The 18,401-nt window shown below is 35.6% G+C and overlaps 1 protein-coding gene across 1 annotated transcript in view; it reads right to left on the bottom strand.

Moving 5' to 3' along the window:
* Nucleotides 1-18,401, bottom strand: part of LOC149775324 (putative E3 ubiquitin-protein ligase HECTD4) — a 243,898-nt gene that overhangs the window by 187,745 nt on the left and 37,752 nt on the right. Inside the window, exons 12-14 of the mRNA XM_089944036.1 lie at nt 15,205-15,374; nt 9,795-9,900; nt 4,811-4,931 (exon numbers count right to left, since the gene is read on the bottom strand). Of these exons, the coding sequence (XP_089800162.1) occupies nt 4,811-4,931; nt 9,795-9,900; nt 15,205-15,374 (397 nt within the window). The remainder of the gene's footprint in view (nt 1-4,810; nt 4,932-9,794; nt 9,901-15,204; nt 15,375-18,401) is intronic.

Here is an 18,401-nt window from a genome sequence, read left to right as displayed (position 1 = left end):
TACGAATGGTCTAAGGTACTCGCCTTTACAGATCACTGACATCTCACAACTATCTGTATGGGCTTGAAACTCACACTCAACCAATGTGGTTATGCAAGAAAGCTTGCCAGTAGCTTCCCATGGGTCAGTAGTTCTTCATGGGGTTTTCCTCCACCAGATATACTGGTTTTCATGTATAGCCTATCATGTGCTGAAAAATGGTGTTAATCCCACAATAACAACAACACTATTCGAAATGTATCATGGTTCCATACATAATGCCATTTTTACTATAATGTGGTTCAGTACAAAAACCTGGCTGGCAGTTATGGACCCCAACTACTGCATTATAATGAGGAAGAGCTGTATATGTTAATATTTTAGCCTTGATAACTCGAGGAGAGACAAGTATCACGGGATCACTTTTTTGGAGGTTAGCTTATGTGTATTTAAAGCAGGAAGTCATTAGATTTTAGAATCTTGTCTCGTGAAGATCTTATTCTGCAGCGAGGATGGGAAGGGTTTACAACAAATTGTGGAACTATATTGCTGTCATTCACATGAGCAGAATTATTACTTTTGCAAAGAAGTCCATTCTTTAAAAAAAAGGCCCAAAGAACCAACCATACTTTATGTGCAAGTTGAGTTCATTGATAAACAACATAGACCCTGATCTAGCATCCCATCATGTGCTGGCATTCAGGGTCCATGTTGTTTGCATGGTTCCCACGCTTTCCTAAAGATAAATTTCCAGGTCATTTCCAGGGTTTTTCCAGGATGAAACTAATTTCTCAAGGTTCACATATGACCAATACTGAATGGAATTAAAGAACATTTTAGATTGTAAAACATGCATTTTCTAAATCTAAAGATGTTTCTCTTTCAAGACTCTCCAAAACATCTAAGTCAGAAAGGATGATCGTGTACAAAACTACAAAATGTATCACATGAAACAAGTTTGATTATGTTCCTATAAACTGGCATGTAAAGCAATTTCAATGTACAGAATAAATATTTTAACATTATTTTGCTGACCTGCATTATGTTGCCAAATGGGAACAACATAATGAACATAAATTAGTTTTGTTTCCTTTCAAACCTTTAATTCTAAAGAATTCTATAGCAATGTATATCATAGCTGCCAACCTTCCAGGCTCACAATTAGTGAAAACAGGGATAAAAAGTCGTGAATTTGGACATGAATTAGTGAAAAATACCATGACAAAAACTCCATCCACTCTGACCGTCAATACTACACTATATCAAGTTCGCAATATAAAACTAAAACACTACATATATGCAGAAATATTTATCAAGCCATGATACTGTGGCAGACTTAACTTCCTCAACTGCTTGATCGTAAATTTGTTTTCTAAACAGTTCAGACTTATTGCCTGCTAGTTGATCTTGGTGACTAAAATTGCTGACAAATTTAACTGCAGCTAAGGAGGCCCTAAAGTCTGTCTTATTTTTCCTCACTAGAGAAAATACTCTTTTGCCGTCACTGTTGCTATGAGGAATGCACAGGAGCTGCAGTACTTATGGTTATTCCACAGGAAAATTTATAAGCGATTGTCAAGTCCAGGAACATTTGTCAGAACAAATGTTTAGCATGGTCTCCAGCTGATAAAGGTAGATTGTGTTTGACAAGAAAACTCACAAATAATGCTTCAGCATTGGTAGCCTACAGGTCTTCCGCTGATGACTTAAAATATTCCAGAGCTGAAATCTGAGAATTCTTAATTTTCCCAACTTCTACGTGTTTTTTGCAACCGACATGCTTTCTCACATCGTCTCTGCGATGGCACACTGAGTGCAAAAAGCATGATGAATATCAATATTTAATGGCAGAATGCACGGCCAATTTTTGATATATTTCAAATTAAACTTCACTTTTTGAGTAATACATTTCTTTTTCCTTGGTGGTGACGACATTTTCAAGATCTTACATGCGATGCTGAACGGTAACTCAAATCAGTGTTGGTGACGCATGCGCGGAACAAAATTCCGGTTAGGCCCCAGTTTTTCTCAAAAGCATTTGCAAAACTACTCTTATACATATAGATTAAAATAGGCTAAAATGCTTGCTACCGGGCCAACTGTACTAATCAGCTGTAGATCTACTAATATCGTGATCAGCAGTACCAGACTGTTTCGGCAACTGCGAATATAACAACTAGCGCTTAACAGGAAATCAGTTATTTTATTTAAGATTTAAAATAATTGAGGCTTGGAGAAATCGTGAATTTTTGGTTTGCAGCATGAATCCGTGAATCACTGAAAAAGTTGTGAAATTCACCCCAAATTTGTGAGGGTTGGCAGCTATGGTATATGCATCTTATAGAAAGTAAACATTTCCTATTACAGTATAAAACAAAAACAATAAATGCAAATAATTAAAATCTTGTCTTGTACCGAAAAGAGTCTAACCCTAAATTTATCTGTGCCAATAAAATCCCAAACTAGATTTTTCAAACAACCTAATCTCCATAAGACGATCTGGTTAAAAATCCATCATTTAAAAAACATTTTCAAACGGGTTGATTTAAATTTGACAAAAGACCTTCAAAATTGTATACTGTTGTATAAACAAGGACTGAATTTTCTGTAAATCAACTTGTCTTCTTGTAATTCGATAAACCAGTCCCCAAGCCTGTATTGATACAGGCAGTTCATATAATTTTTTAATAAAAAATACAAGGGACGACAATTTCTCATGTCAGCTCTGAGATTCAACAATCTGGACTATAAATTTGGACTAAAATGAATAGCAGTGCGTTTTCTAATCCGGGTTTCCTCCAAATATTCCCACCCTATTTTTCATATTTGGACATTTACACTAGGGTGTGGGATCATTACAACTGCATATAGAAAATTTGGATTTGCCGCCACTGTGTGTAGCGACATACGGTAGTCTCTTAACAGTTGGCCGAGCAAATATAAACTTATGTTATATCGACTCATACCTGCATGAAATCAAAAGGAAAATGATTTATTTTCTCAGAAATGGCAAGTATTATAAAAGTTATGTCTTTAATCTGCTGACAGACTAGATGAAACTACAGCATAGATGAAATCTGACCCTGTACTCTCCATCTGCATTACTAGTCACATGACTTCACAAAAAAACAGAACATATTTTATTAAAAACAAACGAATGAAAAACTTTAATCAAAATCTTAACATAAATTTTCTATGACTGCAAATGTGACCTTAAAGGCTCAGGAATAAGTGAGAGTGATACAAAGTGAGTTTTCATTGTTCCATAAATAGACATCCCAAGTATAAATAGAATCCAATAATCAGTTTTGGATATCTACAAAAATGAAATAAATGAAATACTTGAACTAATGTTGTTGCTGTTGTTGTTGTAGGGTTTAACGCCATTTTTCAGCACATGATAGGCTATACATGGCAGCCAGTATTAATGGTGGAGGAAGAACCCGGGAAAACCCCCGGAAAGAACCATCAACCCACGAGAAGCTACTGGCAGGCTTTCTCGCATACCCACACTAGCCGAATCTGAGACTCAAACCCATGCAGACAGAGGTGAGCTGGCAGTGATCCGTAATGGAGAGCACTTTAGACCACTCGGGGCCCCACTTGTGCTAATGACTAAACCTCCATGTAAAGAGGAAAATAGTACTAATTAAGATTAATCAACAAAGTTTCATCTGAAATGAGCTGAAACATAGTTTGATTAGTCTCAGTGTAACAAGGCTAGTTTAGTTTGGTGTTTTATGGCAAAGCAACACAAGTAGAGAATTTAATGCAAAGGCAGTTGGAGTAAAGTGCCTTGCCCAAGGACACACCACAGGAGCTTAACCAGGCTAGATTCGAACCTGCACAGATTCTGACTAGGAGTCCAGCATGCTAACCACTTAGCCACCACAGTTCCCACTTAACAACACCATGCAGCAACAGTGTCTAAGAAACAGAGCTAAAGACTGAAGTTTAAATAGATGACTGGATATGACTAAATTTGACTGAAGACCCAAAGAATATACCTCTTCTGCTTAGCATCTACAAACCAAGTCACATGAGTGGAAGCCGCTATGTCTGAGAAACAAGCTGAAGTTTAACCCAGGTCACTGTTGTGGGAAATACAGGTCACAGTGAAGGGTGTTCTACTCCATAGAATGCACATAAATACAAACTTACATGACTCTATACACACAGACATGTTGGCAAAAATGATCTAAATGCCATCCCTAACCTAGAGAAACTGAGCCTAATGCAAAGATAAGAACAAGTCAACGAACTAAGAAATAAAGATCACTGTGACCTAACTTTTGCTGATGACTGTAGTAACCCTCATATCACAATTATGCACTGAGTTATGTAACTCCCAAAGCAAAAGTGCCAGACAAAATGAGCCAAATACAAGGGTTAAGCCAAATAAATGAAACATGAAAAACAGGTCACAATGACCAAATCTTTTATCAAGAGATATACTGATCCAAATATCAGATCTAAATACCAACTGACGTAACTGAATGAGGAACAGTGTCTAAGAAAATGACCTAAATGAAAACCCCAAGAAACTGAGCTAAACACAAGGTTAACAGAAATCTGAAATCAATGAACTTTAAATATTGGTTAGTGACCTAATTTTCAATGTAAGGTGCTGTACTCAACATGACACATCTAAATACCAACTTATGTTACTACATGAGCAATAGTGTTGGAGTAAATGACCCAAATGCAAATCCTGTTGTTGCCAGACAGATGAAGGGCTTCTGGACAGATAGACAAAGTTGGTTTTCTTTGACAGGCATCATCAATCCATATAAATGAATTGTTCTGAAATCCAGCCAAAAATTACACTCACTGGTATGGAGCTCAGCAGCCTGTCAAACTCTCCCCTGCATGCTCTTTGGGCTTCTTGAAGCAGATTGCATGACTCTTTCACTGCTACCTTCAGTATATAGTGAACCAACTCATCTGACAATCTGAAATTGTAATAATATTGGCAAAATATAATATTAAAATATTTGTCAAAAGAATTATGAGCTTTGGTGATTAATAATATTTCAAAAAACTAAATAAACACCTGTCTTCAAAAACCAAATAAGGATACAATATGCAACACATTATACATTTACCCCTTGTTTAACAGTCCTCTATGTTAGCACTAATGGGTTCTAATGACCTAAGAAATTTATTAATGTATGTGGTCTTGAACCAAGCTTAATGTGCAGAAACCTTTTTCTTATTAGACATACCATGACAGTGGCTTTAGACCTTTATACCGCAGATTCTAAAGGTTTCTTTATAAATTTTGAGGCAAGCCATCCACAAAGTTTGGTCAAGAAATATCTTCTTCCAGTTAATGTAACCTTTACCTCTGACTTCAAGACCAATAGGCATTTTCTTTACCCCAAGCGCAACCCATATAAAAAGTTTGGTCTGTGATACATAATTAATATTAATATACACTCTTTCTCCATTAACTTTACACTGTCAAAATCGTTCAGTATTTTACGATATTGCACACCTTCATACTGCACTCACGTGCAGAACATGTGCCCAATAGTGTATTAGGAACTACTTTGTAAACAAATCATGTACACTCATGTAGCAGACGCTTTATGTTTTGGTTGATTACTGTATATATACTCATGTATAAGCCTGTTTGCATATAAGCCGACTCCCGAACTGAACAGGTATAAATACTAAAAAGTGCATGACCCGAGTGTAAGCTGACATTCAACTCCAAGGCATCTCAAGATGCACGAGGCAAGTTTCTAAATGCATTTATTTAGGCCAACTTGTAATTTAAAAAAATTACATGTATACTTATCTCGAGGTTGGCGTGCATGATTATTAAAAAGAAATGGTATAAACTTGTTTAAAAAGTAATTTATTTAATTTTCTGTTTTCTTATTGTTTCTGCCTAATTTAGATTTGTGTATAATTTGATCAAACGATGGCAAGAATTCAGCAATTGCGAGTTCCTGTAACACTACATCTCCCTTTTGAGCAGATTATTGTTTGTTTATGCATTAATGCTTTGGACATTTTATATCAGTGCTGTAACTTCATATGCTATAGCTCCATTCCTATGAAAGAAACTTACGCGAGTGAACATCAGGCATTTTTATACCGCATTTACCAATGTTAAACTGGTATAGTTACCGGTCAAAATTCCCTCTTATCACAAGCCAGTTTCAGGATTTTAATGATTAACTGGCTTGTACTTCTGTCACAAAACGAAAGACAAATTTGCTGACTAGCAACATAGGAGACACCGAAACATCAAGCTTTCCACTGTGGAAAGTTCCATTTGTTAAGCTAAAACACAAAACTAAAATTGACTGATGTTGATCATAGTTGATCTCTACAGTTTAATAATTGTTGGGTCAGTGAAAGTTACTTTTTTTTACATACTTATGTCTTAGGACACGGAAAAAGTTATTGTTTCATGTCCCGAGATTTACAGCCATTACAGTAGTTTACACACTGGCCCAAGGATAATCCGACCTCCCCCCTTCTTCCAGACCTTTATTTTGTTCCTAAATTATTCAGCTTATACGTGAGTATATATGGTAAATTTGTTTTTGAATGAACTAAAGCAGATGTTTTGTGGACTGCCACATACCAGCTGCTTTGCTACATTCTGCGTTAACATTCTGATACAATGTTTCGGATTCTGGCAATAGATGACAGATTTCATAAAATTGGTGGGTACCTAGAAATAACATGCAAGTTGCAAGACATAAACTGTCTCCTTTAGCTGGTAATAAAAATAGCAAAAAATATACCAACAGTTATACATTCTGAATTTCCTCAAAATGTACTTTCTTAGTTCTGCGAATCCAAATTACATGAGCCATGACATGGGTTCTCAAGCTTATTTATGCAATTTGAAATTGCACTGTAATTTCGACTATATTCCAAGTGCAATTACATCCTCCTTACTGCATTCAATATGAAATGAACATTATATTCCATAGCATCTTTCTGATAAATGAAATTGAATGACTGCATATTTTTCCCCACATTATGATTTCAAACATTCAATGACAGAACAGAAACAAACCTGCAGATGTCAACATGCTGCTCCATCACCGATGAAATCCAATGTACTTCATGTTGAATTGGCACATAAATCCAGTCCATAATCATGAAATTTCGTAGAAACAACAAAAATACCAAAATCTGTTCATTCCAGATAAATGGAAAAGTTGTTGCAATGCACATTCATTCACAATATGACTCCTAATTTCAATTTTAAGTAGATCAAAACGTAATTTTCTTTCAAAAGTTATGTCTAGTGCACGACTAAGTTCAAATTTATCTGGGTGGTGATAAGTGCTCATTATTAATGTTGTTGTTTAATGATGAATCTGCGCTTGTGTATTTAGTTTGGAATACGGCATACATTCAGTTACTTTGTTTCGTGTAGTGTATTTTTTTTTATACATAACTAAGCCTTAGGTAGAATAAGAAAATGAGCATAAAATAAAAAGGTTACTGTATTTGTATGGGAAAATATGAACTCATTTTGTCGGATGGATATACTGCACTCCCAAGGTTGTGCAGTATTTCCGTCTGAAAAACTTGTTCATATTTTCTCACAAATGCAGTAACCTGTAATTAATGTACAGAATCTGTATTTCTTCTTTCAGTCAGTGTCCATGACCTTTAAAACCACAAATTAACAGGCATCTTCCTTATCACAAGTGCAAGTTATCTACAAAGTTTGGTCCCAGTATATGATGTAGGACTCATGTTGATATTTGGAACCGTTTATCTTTTTCAGTCAGTGACCTTGACCCCTGCCCTTTTGACCCTGAAATGACCAGCTTCTTCAGTAATCCAAATGTAAGCCATAACCGAAGATGGGCAATTTTTATGGTGGAGAAAGAGTCATTGTATATAAACAAAATTGGCAACAAATGGACAGATGGAAAGAAATCATCATACTATACTATCCCTTAAGACTGACACATAAAAATAATAAAACTTGATACAAATTAGTATAGTGGTCCCTCACTATAAATTCCCTTGGTATACCATTGTCATTTTTATAATGCACCAGTCTTTACTGAAATTAATAATAATCATGCTGCTTGATTTATTTCAATTTCTTTTGCTCTAAGGCAGTGCTAACTTTTTTGACACCATGGGCCACTGAAAAATGTTTTTGTTGAAGCTGAGGGCCGCAGCAGACAAATGAAAAGCAACAATTATATAGCTGCTTGAGCTCTGGCGGGCCATTTAAAATCAGTCCGAGGGCCATACATGGCCCGCGGGCAGTGGGTTGGACAACACTGTTCTAAGGTGTTGATAAATAAATTCATTATTTTATCACTATTCAGTATATTTTCTCGCATTTTATGACATACTCTCGTCAGAACATACTTCAGTATATGACTGACTTATAAGATGTGCCAGTGAATAGTTATAAAGAGAGAATTTGCAGATGTTACAAGTGTAAGCTTTAAAAAATTTTAAATAAAATTTCTGTTAAACATCATTAAAATTTCTGTTATATATCATTAATATGTCTATTATCTGCATAACAGGTGGAAGCCCCACTTGCTCAGTTGATGGCACACTGGACTCATAATCCAATAGTCACAGGTTCAATACCTTCCCTGGCCGGCTCAGAATGGCTGCCTCAGTGCATCCAAGGTAAAGGCACTTACATACATTTTCAAAGCTTGATGCAGCCAATAACGTTTTAAAAGTTCAATTATAACCAATAAGAATCTACACAGTAAGTACTATCATATTCTGAATTACATAAGGGTTCTTGGCATATGCTCAAATAACTATCTTTCTTTACTTTACTTTAAAAATGACTGACTGTCACCTTTGTACATATCCTTAAAATGAATAATTCTATCAGCTATATTGTTACCATCAAATCCTATTATACATAACATATGCTCAGAGTGAAATGACCATTTCCCACTCCAGCATGAATAGCTGCCACCAATTTACACTCCATTGCACTGCATGATTTTAAGGTATTTCAGATGGAGTCAGGCTAGACTGAGCTGTGAGATGTTTGATTGCTGTCCTATCATTTAGGGAAACAGCTAACTAAACAAGGTAATCAATATATTGGTCAGGTGGAATCCACTTACATCAACCGAACTGAGTAAAACTTATACCAGGAGACAGTACTACTGCCCGAGTACAGAATATAACACTTACATATGTCACCAAATTAATGTCACTTTAAAAACTAACAATAAAAGCTTCATAAGACAAACTGCACTGTGTATACACAGTGCGGACATACGTACATTTACAACTTTAGATTTTAAAAAATCAAATGCATGTACCCAAAAGATACACCAATATAAAATTCAATACCTACATACAGGAAAAGCACATTATATTGATTATGCTGTTAACAAGTTAAAGTCTTTCGTATGACTCAGTCAAGATTAGAACACAAGATCTCCTGCATCCTAGGTAGATGCTCTAACCGCTCAGGCCACCTGAGTGGAGCAAATTACACTCAACTACATCCCACACTAGCAAAACTGTAATACGGTAATTATCAAAATTTGGCAAATTATGGCGTTTCAAACAGAATTAAAATATAAGATCTATTTTGCTTTCAACATATTGTTATACATTGGTGTGATTTTGGTCATGGTCTCCATTGCAGTACCATGTATTATCTTGAACTGCATTATAATGGGGGGCATTATACCTCACAAAAAAATTCCAGTTTTTTAACGTTGATTTTGATTAGGTTTCTCGTATATACAAAGATTCTTTAAACTGAAGCATGAAGCTAGATTTAACAATTTACCATGCAACTTATCTTTACACTTCATACCATCACGTACCTGACATCCTGGATCTCACTGCTACTAGAGGTTTGAATTCTCAGCCTATCAGCAAAATCAACCAGAAGCATGTCTCTTAACAGGTCCAAACCAGGAAGTGTATCACCTTTTGATATTCAGAAAGAATTTTTAGGAAGCATTCATACATGCGCATTTCAATTTATGCTGGTTTGATTTTTTGAGTTTTGCTATACTCAAATATCAGAATATGTGCTGCTTGAGCACCTCTTTGTGTGCAGAATTAAACAAAATCTCATTTTTAACATTTGGTATGATAATCATACACAGGTGTGCTGTATGCAAATACTTCCAAAACACTCAAGACCTTTATGTTTTGATGCTCTGGCACACAGCCAACAATGAAATCTGCCTAAAGTGGAAATTCTTAATCAGCTGTGTTTAATATTACAAAACTGCAGTCTGAATACAGACAAAACTGCAGTGTTCAAGATGAGATAAGACACATGAACTGGTCTCAATGGCAAATTAACTACAAAAATACAAGCAACTCAGACTGCAAAAATTCCTGATTGTACTGTTACATTAATAGAGGGAAACGCAGTCAAATCTGTGCCCAAGACCATTTAAGGTAAAAGATAACCTGTCTTGAGAATCCACATAATTTATATGCAAAAAGACATCTTAAATAACTGTAAATGTGGCAGTAAAACCTCCACACTGCAATGACAATACCATCAATATATGATGTTGCCTGATGCATACATTTCCCATGACTAAGCTTCACAACTGGCATACCTTATATCTGCTTACTACCAAACATAACACTGTTCTGCTTATCACAGCAATTCAAAGCCAATGAAGGTAACATTGTAACTTCTTGACCAGCCCACACAAGTTTTCTCTAGTTTTCAAGCAAAGCAATTTCTAGCTATATCATGTTCAACAGTAAAGCCAGTGAACATTTTTTTGTTTGTTCAAGGTATACATTTCCTTAACAAATATTATTATCGTTCCCATCCACCAACAGCATAACAAACCAGAACAGTTTGACTTCAGAATGAACATATACAGTGCATCGGAGATATGAGAGAGAGAGAAATAACTTGAAATTTCAGAGCAACAATTGCTATCTCATTAGCAGATAAATTTTTCACAGAAATGTAAGTTTATGTTCATGTGAGTTCTAAAATTCAAAAGGATATGTGCCATTGATATGATTCATTAAAATCGTTAAATCATGGAATCTATATTAAAGCAAACAGGGTTACTTGGTTGCATGTGTGTTTCTCTTCTGTCATTGAATGTTTGAAACTTAATGTGAGAAAAATATGAAATCTTTCAATTGAAATTATCAAAAAGATGATGTGGAATATCACATTCCTTTCATTTTGAGTGCAGTAGGATGTTATTGCATTTGAAAATGTAGTCAAAATTACAGTAAATTTTCACGTTATGTGTGTTATTTGGATTTTTAACATCACCTAAACAATTTTTCAGTCATATCGCTACAATGTCTGCAGTGTGGCAGTTTATAGTGATGTCTAGCACTGAGGCATCATTCCAAAGACATGTAGCATGATGTCCCACCCAGTCATATTATCCTGACACCAGACCAACCAGTCCTAACACTAACCTCTTAATGCTGAGCGCTTTAAGTTATGTAATCAGTTTTAGAACCCATGACATATCTCATGTAATTATGATTTGCAGAACTAACTACATTCTGAGAAAATTCAAGATGCAAAAATGTAAGAATATTTTTTACCATCCTAATTACCAACTAAAGAAGATATGTATATGCCTTTTCACTTGCAGGTTCTTTGTAGGGACCCCAGCTATGTTATGACCTGTATGGAGTCTATCACTAGCTAATTCTGAAACACTATCAAAAAAGTTAATATGAAAAATTACATTGCAGCTGGTAGTGTGACAGTCCATTCAACCAGCAGAAATAAAAATTTGTTATCTTGGCTTTTTGAGTCTGAGGCCCTTACTTTTGCACCAAAACCTTTGGTTACATTTTCTATGATAGATATGCGATAGTCCTTGGCCTCAATATGCTCTTCTATGCTATTTTTATATACCCCCGAGTGCACCGGTCAGTCTGAAACACTCCATTTATGAAATGTTATGAACATTTCCTCTAAATAACTGTTTAAATGATCAGAATGGTATTTTCAATACTGTCTCTCACATTTGTTGTGGACATTGCAAATAACATGTTCATTCATGTTTGAAAGTTTTAATTGTGACTCAGTAAACTTGTCCACATTGTTCATTTTATCTCTATTTTCAAATAGACAAAACATCTTCTTTAGTTCATCCACAAACAAATCTAATAAACTAAAACCAAAATGTCTATTACATGAGTGTACATGCTTAGTAATAGACCTTCTAATTACAACTTAGATGTTATCTTGTAAACATTTAAATCCTTATAGAATGAAATTTTCCATCAGGTAATATTTTTTTAAATAGAAAATGCTAATTGTGACCTAGGTCAGGTAGGAGTATAATATCTTGTTTACTGGAAAAATTATTTATTCCTGCAACATCTGAAGCAGAAATCAGTCTTATTGTTGTGTCCATTATTTCATCTGGGCTGGAATTTATTTATTCACTGGAAATACAAATTGATCAGCTAAGATAATATTTTTGGAAATAGAGACCTAGATTTATAATGAACTTGAAATAAGGAGATATTCTTGGATATAATTATTGTTATTCAACAAAAACCTGCTGGCATATCATTACTATTCAGGCAATCACAGGCACATCAACACTTTCAGTGTTGGATTTATTTTGGTATACCACTAAAGCTTATTTATAACTTTATTCTTTAAGACTTGTGTTAGTAATTTTATGATTATTTGGGATTTAATGCACAATACCTTAAATTGTGTTTTTTTATACTTTTTAATTTATTGGTTGACTTTTACAAAACTTGTTGTTTTTCACTCTTTTCTGTAACTATGTTTAAGAGAATAGTCATATATATATATATATATATATATATATATATATATATATATATATATATATATATATATATATATATATATACACACACACACACATATTTGTATGATATATATATATATATATATATATATATATATATATATATATATATATATATATATATATATATATATATATATATATATATATATATATATATATATATATATATATATATATATATATATATATATATATACATCATCCTTGCAAATTGCAGCTTCAAAGATTAACCGCGCATTTTCTATTTTAAATATCCAATCCTTTTATGGTCTGAAAAACATCATCCATGAGGGGGCCCTGAGTGGTCTAAAGCACTCTCATCATACCGGATCACTGCCATCTCAGCTCTGTCTGTGTGGGTTCAAGTCTTAGGCTCAGCTAACGTGGGTACGTGAGAAAGCTTGCCAGTAGCTTCTTGTGGGTTGGTGGTTCTTCCTGGGGTTTTCCAGGGTTCTTCTTCCACCAGTTTTACTGTATAGCCTATATTGTGTTGGAAAATGGCAATAAACCCTACAACAACAACAATTTTCCATGAGCAACACAAGCTTGAAAAATCAAAATATTTTAAAAATTAATGCAAATTTGTATTGTAAAGGCTGCTCTCTTTCTCTCTGTATTTGACATTTGTGCAATTATTTTTGGCAAATCAGTTCTAAATCAATTTGTGTTTATATGTCACTATACTTGCAACAACAGTACATGTGATGCCAAAAAAAACAATTCTTCACTCCTAAACAAATGACAAACTCAGTATATGCTAGTAATATGTACGTATCAACCATCAACAGTCTGGAAAGCTCATGTCAAACTATCCTTAGGGTAGTATATACAGTTCAATGTCAAAAACGAAATAAAAGCAAAGGCAGTTAGGTATAAATAACCACCACTTCACACATACTTAATGGGTGACAAAAGTGAGGGTGATGTGTTAAGACTTTTGAAGACTACTGTGTGGGAGCCCATTAGGTGTATAGGTAAAGTTCACAAATTGGAGCAACCCAATTCATTTGAAGTAAATCAAAGAGATGTATGTTGATGAATAAGTTATTACACATTACTGCCTTGAATGAGAACACTTAAGTCATATTTACTAAAGATTACAGGCATGTTCTTTGTGTGTGTGTGATTTGGATTTTTAACAGCTTTAAAAAAAATTCAGTCACCTTGCTACAATGTCTACAGTGTGGCAGTTTAAAGTGATGTCTAGCACTGGGGCATCATGCTGCAGACATGTATGAACGTTAGTCATTTTGAAGTGTATGAAATCCATTGACATAGCAGCACCATCTGTATGTAACATTTGGAAAAGTCAGAACATATTCAACATGCTGAATTGAATATTCATTTTAGTTCTCTTTATTATTATTCACAATCTGAATCTATTCATTGACCCATGCTTTTTTTGTTGTTGTTGTTGGGTTTAACGCCATTTCTCACCACACGATAGGCTATGCATGGCGGCCAGTATTAATGGTGGAGGAAGAACCCTGGAAAACCCCAAGAAGAACCACCGACCCACAAGAAGCTACTGGCAAGCTTTCTCACATACCCACATTGGTCGAATCCTAGACTCGAACCCACGCAGACAGAGGTGAGATGGCAGTGATCCGTAACGGAAAGCGCTTTAGATCACTCGGCCACTCAGGGCCCCTGCTTTTTTTGGCTCTGAAATAGATCCATTACAAGATAATAATAAGCACATGCTCATGTTTACTGTTGATTTATGTTGATTAAGAGACTGCATAAACTGATGGATTGAGGCATTCATTACTGCTGTTTTAACTGCAAGGCCCAAATAAATATTGAAAATTTTAAGCCCCCTCACACACACACAAGTAGTCAGTCCTTAATGTGATGCATATTTTCCATTTGGGAATATGGTAGGTTTGTCTCATAATTTTACCTAGCACAGTATTCATTAACAAGAAAAACATGTTACATATTTAAATAAATTTTTTAAAAAGACAAGTCCACTGGTTACACCACCAATCTAGCCAAAGGGAAAAGCCAGTAAATCTTGTTGCAAGTCAAGAAGGCATGCCGCCATAGGCAGAACAACACTATGTCGGGCATCCAGCAAGTCTGATAGGGTAAGCTAATATAAGCTAATATAAAGCTTGATCGGTAATGGAAAATTTATGTATGAATTAACGTCATACATAAATGGTATAATCATTGCAATGTATCAAGTTTTGCTGCCACAGATCTACTTGTTTTCCGAGTCCACATATTTAGTCTCTTCAGATTCCAATGCAACTCAAATATCATTATTGCCATCATCATCACCATCTCCACCAATGCCACCACCATCTTCATCATCATGACAACCACTACCACCACCATAAATCATCATCATCTGCATTAGTTACAAATGATTTGCCAAAATGTTGACAAAAATCAGCCACCAAATCTCAAATCTACTCACCATCTATAAGAAGATGGTGCAAGAGTGTGTGTCGTTCCTCTGCAGTGGGGTACATGATCAGCAAACCACTGGTCACTACATTGCAAGCTTCTCTTTGTATCGACTCCATTGTCTCCGGACTCATATCTGACTTCAGTTTAAAACCAGTTGACAAACTCCATATTAGTTCTCTGTGTTCAAGAAAAAAAAAGGAATCTTTTTTATTGTAAATGATGCTTCTCTGAGAGTACTATAATGATCACGTGTTAGGAATTCAATTTAAACTCTATCCTAAATCCAGAACTTCCGGAAAGACAAAATGAACCGTCATTAACATCAGTATACAACATTGACTTTTATAATAATATCTATGGGAAGAAATCTTTCTGATATACTGATGTAATTACCCACCATGTCTCCACCAGGTGGCCATCTGTATATTGGATGTTCATTTGTTTCTGGCGAAGCATGAGCAGGCATATCATAAATGTGATCAGGTAGGTGTTTCTCGACAAACATAACTAACAATTTTTAATTAATGTTAATTATTTACATTTTAAATTAACTTGATTACATTCTATTAAGGATGGCTCAACAAAAGAAATGCAGAAATAACCCACCCAAAGACACACTGATAGGAATTCTCATTTGCTGGGTAAGACCATTCTGAAGACAAGATGCAGCACAACTATGAAATCAATTGAGACTTAACTGCTATAAAGTTTAAATTAGTGGGCTAAGGAGTAACATGCAGCATTCTGGTGGGGCAAAACAATTTAAATGATGTGATACTTAACTGTTGCTTTTGTGTAGCTTGCTCCATTTCCAAATGGAAAATACCCTAGACCACATGATGAGAATTCATCTTCCAGTAGAGTGACTTCTGAAAAGAGTTCTAATTTTAACTGTGACCCTGGCCCATGTACTCTAACCCTCATTCTTTTTCAGGACATAGCCTTAAAGCTAGTGGGATATCAGTGTGTGCAGGGAGGATGGAATCTGGCTAATAGCAACTGTTGAATATTACATTAAAATTAGTCTCAACAACCCCACAAACTAAATTTTAATAACATTAATATATATAACCTGTAACGATTGCAAAAACTGAATTTGCCAGTTTGGTGGAAGGAAGGAAAAGGAAGGAATACTCACCCTTACTATAGAAGTATTGACTACTGTGTCATGTGTCACATTTTGAGCTACTACTATTGGCCCCAAAGAAAATATGCCTTCACTTTGGTGGGCCAATGAGTGAAGTCACCAAGATGCATCTTTCATCACATACTCCAGGGCCAAATGAGATAGACAGGTCAACAAGGTAGCAATAGCTCACAACTTTACTCACTTTAACCTTCAAGAATGAAAGGTCCCTCTTGGTATGGAACTGGTAAGCTGTCTTAATAGTTTTGGTAATCAACCTCAAATTGGTGGAGGCTGAAATATCAGCTTGCCCATAAGGGAAAAAAAAGATGCTTCTTATCCATTATTCTTTTTTTAGAAGCAGCCAAATGAAAATGGGCATGAAGACCATCATGATCATCCCAGCACAGAAATAACCCATTGGCAAATTAGAAAAACTGACCCTTAAATGCCAATGAAACTTTGGTAGCCTTGCTTTATGGAATGGATATGAAGCTTGCTCCTTTCTCTCATGGATGCTAAGATGAGTAAGAAAACAGTCTTGAGGGTAAAGTTCTCAATATGAACTTCACTCAAAGGTTTACTAGAAGTTTTAGTTAGAGAACACAAGACATATGAGAGATTCCATCTAGGCATTTGCCAGTGAGTCATCTACTTTTTGTCGCTAGAAATACCTGATCAGGTTTACAATGTGAGGCTGAAAGTGGTTGCCGAAGAAATGCTATGGAAACTGGAGACATAGCCTTTAGTTCTATGGGCTCCAGTGTTTTAACTGGGAGGCATGTCCCCATGGAAATACCCACTCGTGCTGCACCAGTGTCCAAAGTGGGCGATTTAAGGGGTCAAGAATGGGTGTGAACCCAATAAGTAGCTGCAGATATCAAAGGTTTCTATGCAGAAGGGACATGCCTTACACTTTCTAGCAAACTCCTGGCCTTTTTTTAAACCTCTGGGGAAGCTTAGAAACCACAGCCAAGTGAAAGAACAAGAAGAGATATAGGCAGGATGTAGCACCAGAGTCTCTCCAAGCTGGAGAGAATGTGAGCTGCCTCAGAGCCCAAAGGCTTGGGACACATATTTTGGGCTCGAAGATGGTAAGCCTCATTAACCACCTCATCAAAGGAACAGATTGCTTCCTTTTCTGCTGTCTTGGCTGATGGTTAGGAGGTATCAGGTGCCACCTCTGCCTGTTGTACAAAATTCATGAGAATCAACATGGGCTGACAGGACATCATCATCTTGCTCTTGCTCCTAGGAGGCAGGACTTTGTGACACAAGGTCTCTCTCTCTTGCTGTTGAGATTTTTTATTAAGAGGGACTACTATCTATAACTCATTACACAGATACAAAGAGTGACTATCCCTAGTAGCAGACTCAGAAGGTAGGTTAGAATGATTCTCAACTGAGTTAAAAATGACAGAACTCCCATTTAGATCAAAATATTAATCCCTACCGGATGTAGAGTATGTCATTGGTATATCTAATGAAGTTCTCTATCTAAAAATAGTGCTACTAGTACAGAGCTCTGGATCAGATTTAACAATTTCTATTATCTGATGTTTAACACAATCTATGTTGTAGTCAGATAAATTAAAATGCTGAGACACCAGGGAATCTGTTTGATTATAGATATCCCTAAATTGCTCTATTATTTTCACTTGGAATTCCCTTTTAGTCTCAGATACATATATTTTATGCAGGTTGAGTAAATAGATGACATGCATTTGGTGCAGTGTCCTCTTAGTTTTGAGACTTCTCGAAGGATGGTATTCCAAGCCCTAATGAAATCGGAAGAATTAGTGAATCTCAGGCATAAATTAATTTCTAATCCTCTGGCAATTTTTCTTGTAAGACCACACTCTTGGGACTAGTCAGACACCTTTTTAATTTCACATATTTGGAAAGAAGTTTTCTCGCTTCTTTATAAAGCGAATTGATTGGGATGGTAGTAGCACAAGATTAGCTTCTGGAAGTTCTGTAACTGGTAATTCCAGTTTTCTCTATTTGTTCCAAGTCTCATTTCTCCTTACAACCATATGTGTTGAAGGGCTTGACAAGAGTACTGATGCACTCTCATA

Source organism: Sinohyriopsis cumingii, chromosome 19, assembly GCF_028554795.1.
Source record: "Sinohyriopsis cumingii isolate HCF-2022 chromosome 19, ASM2855479v2, whole genome shotgun sequence".
NCBI classification, from domain to species: Eukaryota; Metazoa; Mollusca; class Bivalvia; order Unionida; family Unionidae; genus Sinohyriopsis; species Sinohyriopsis cumingii.
The sequence above is the reverse complement of the archived record's forward strand: the minus strand, read 5'-3'. Positions and strand labels throughout refer to the sequence as shown.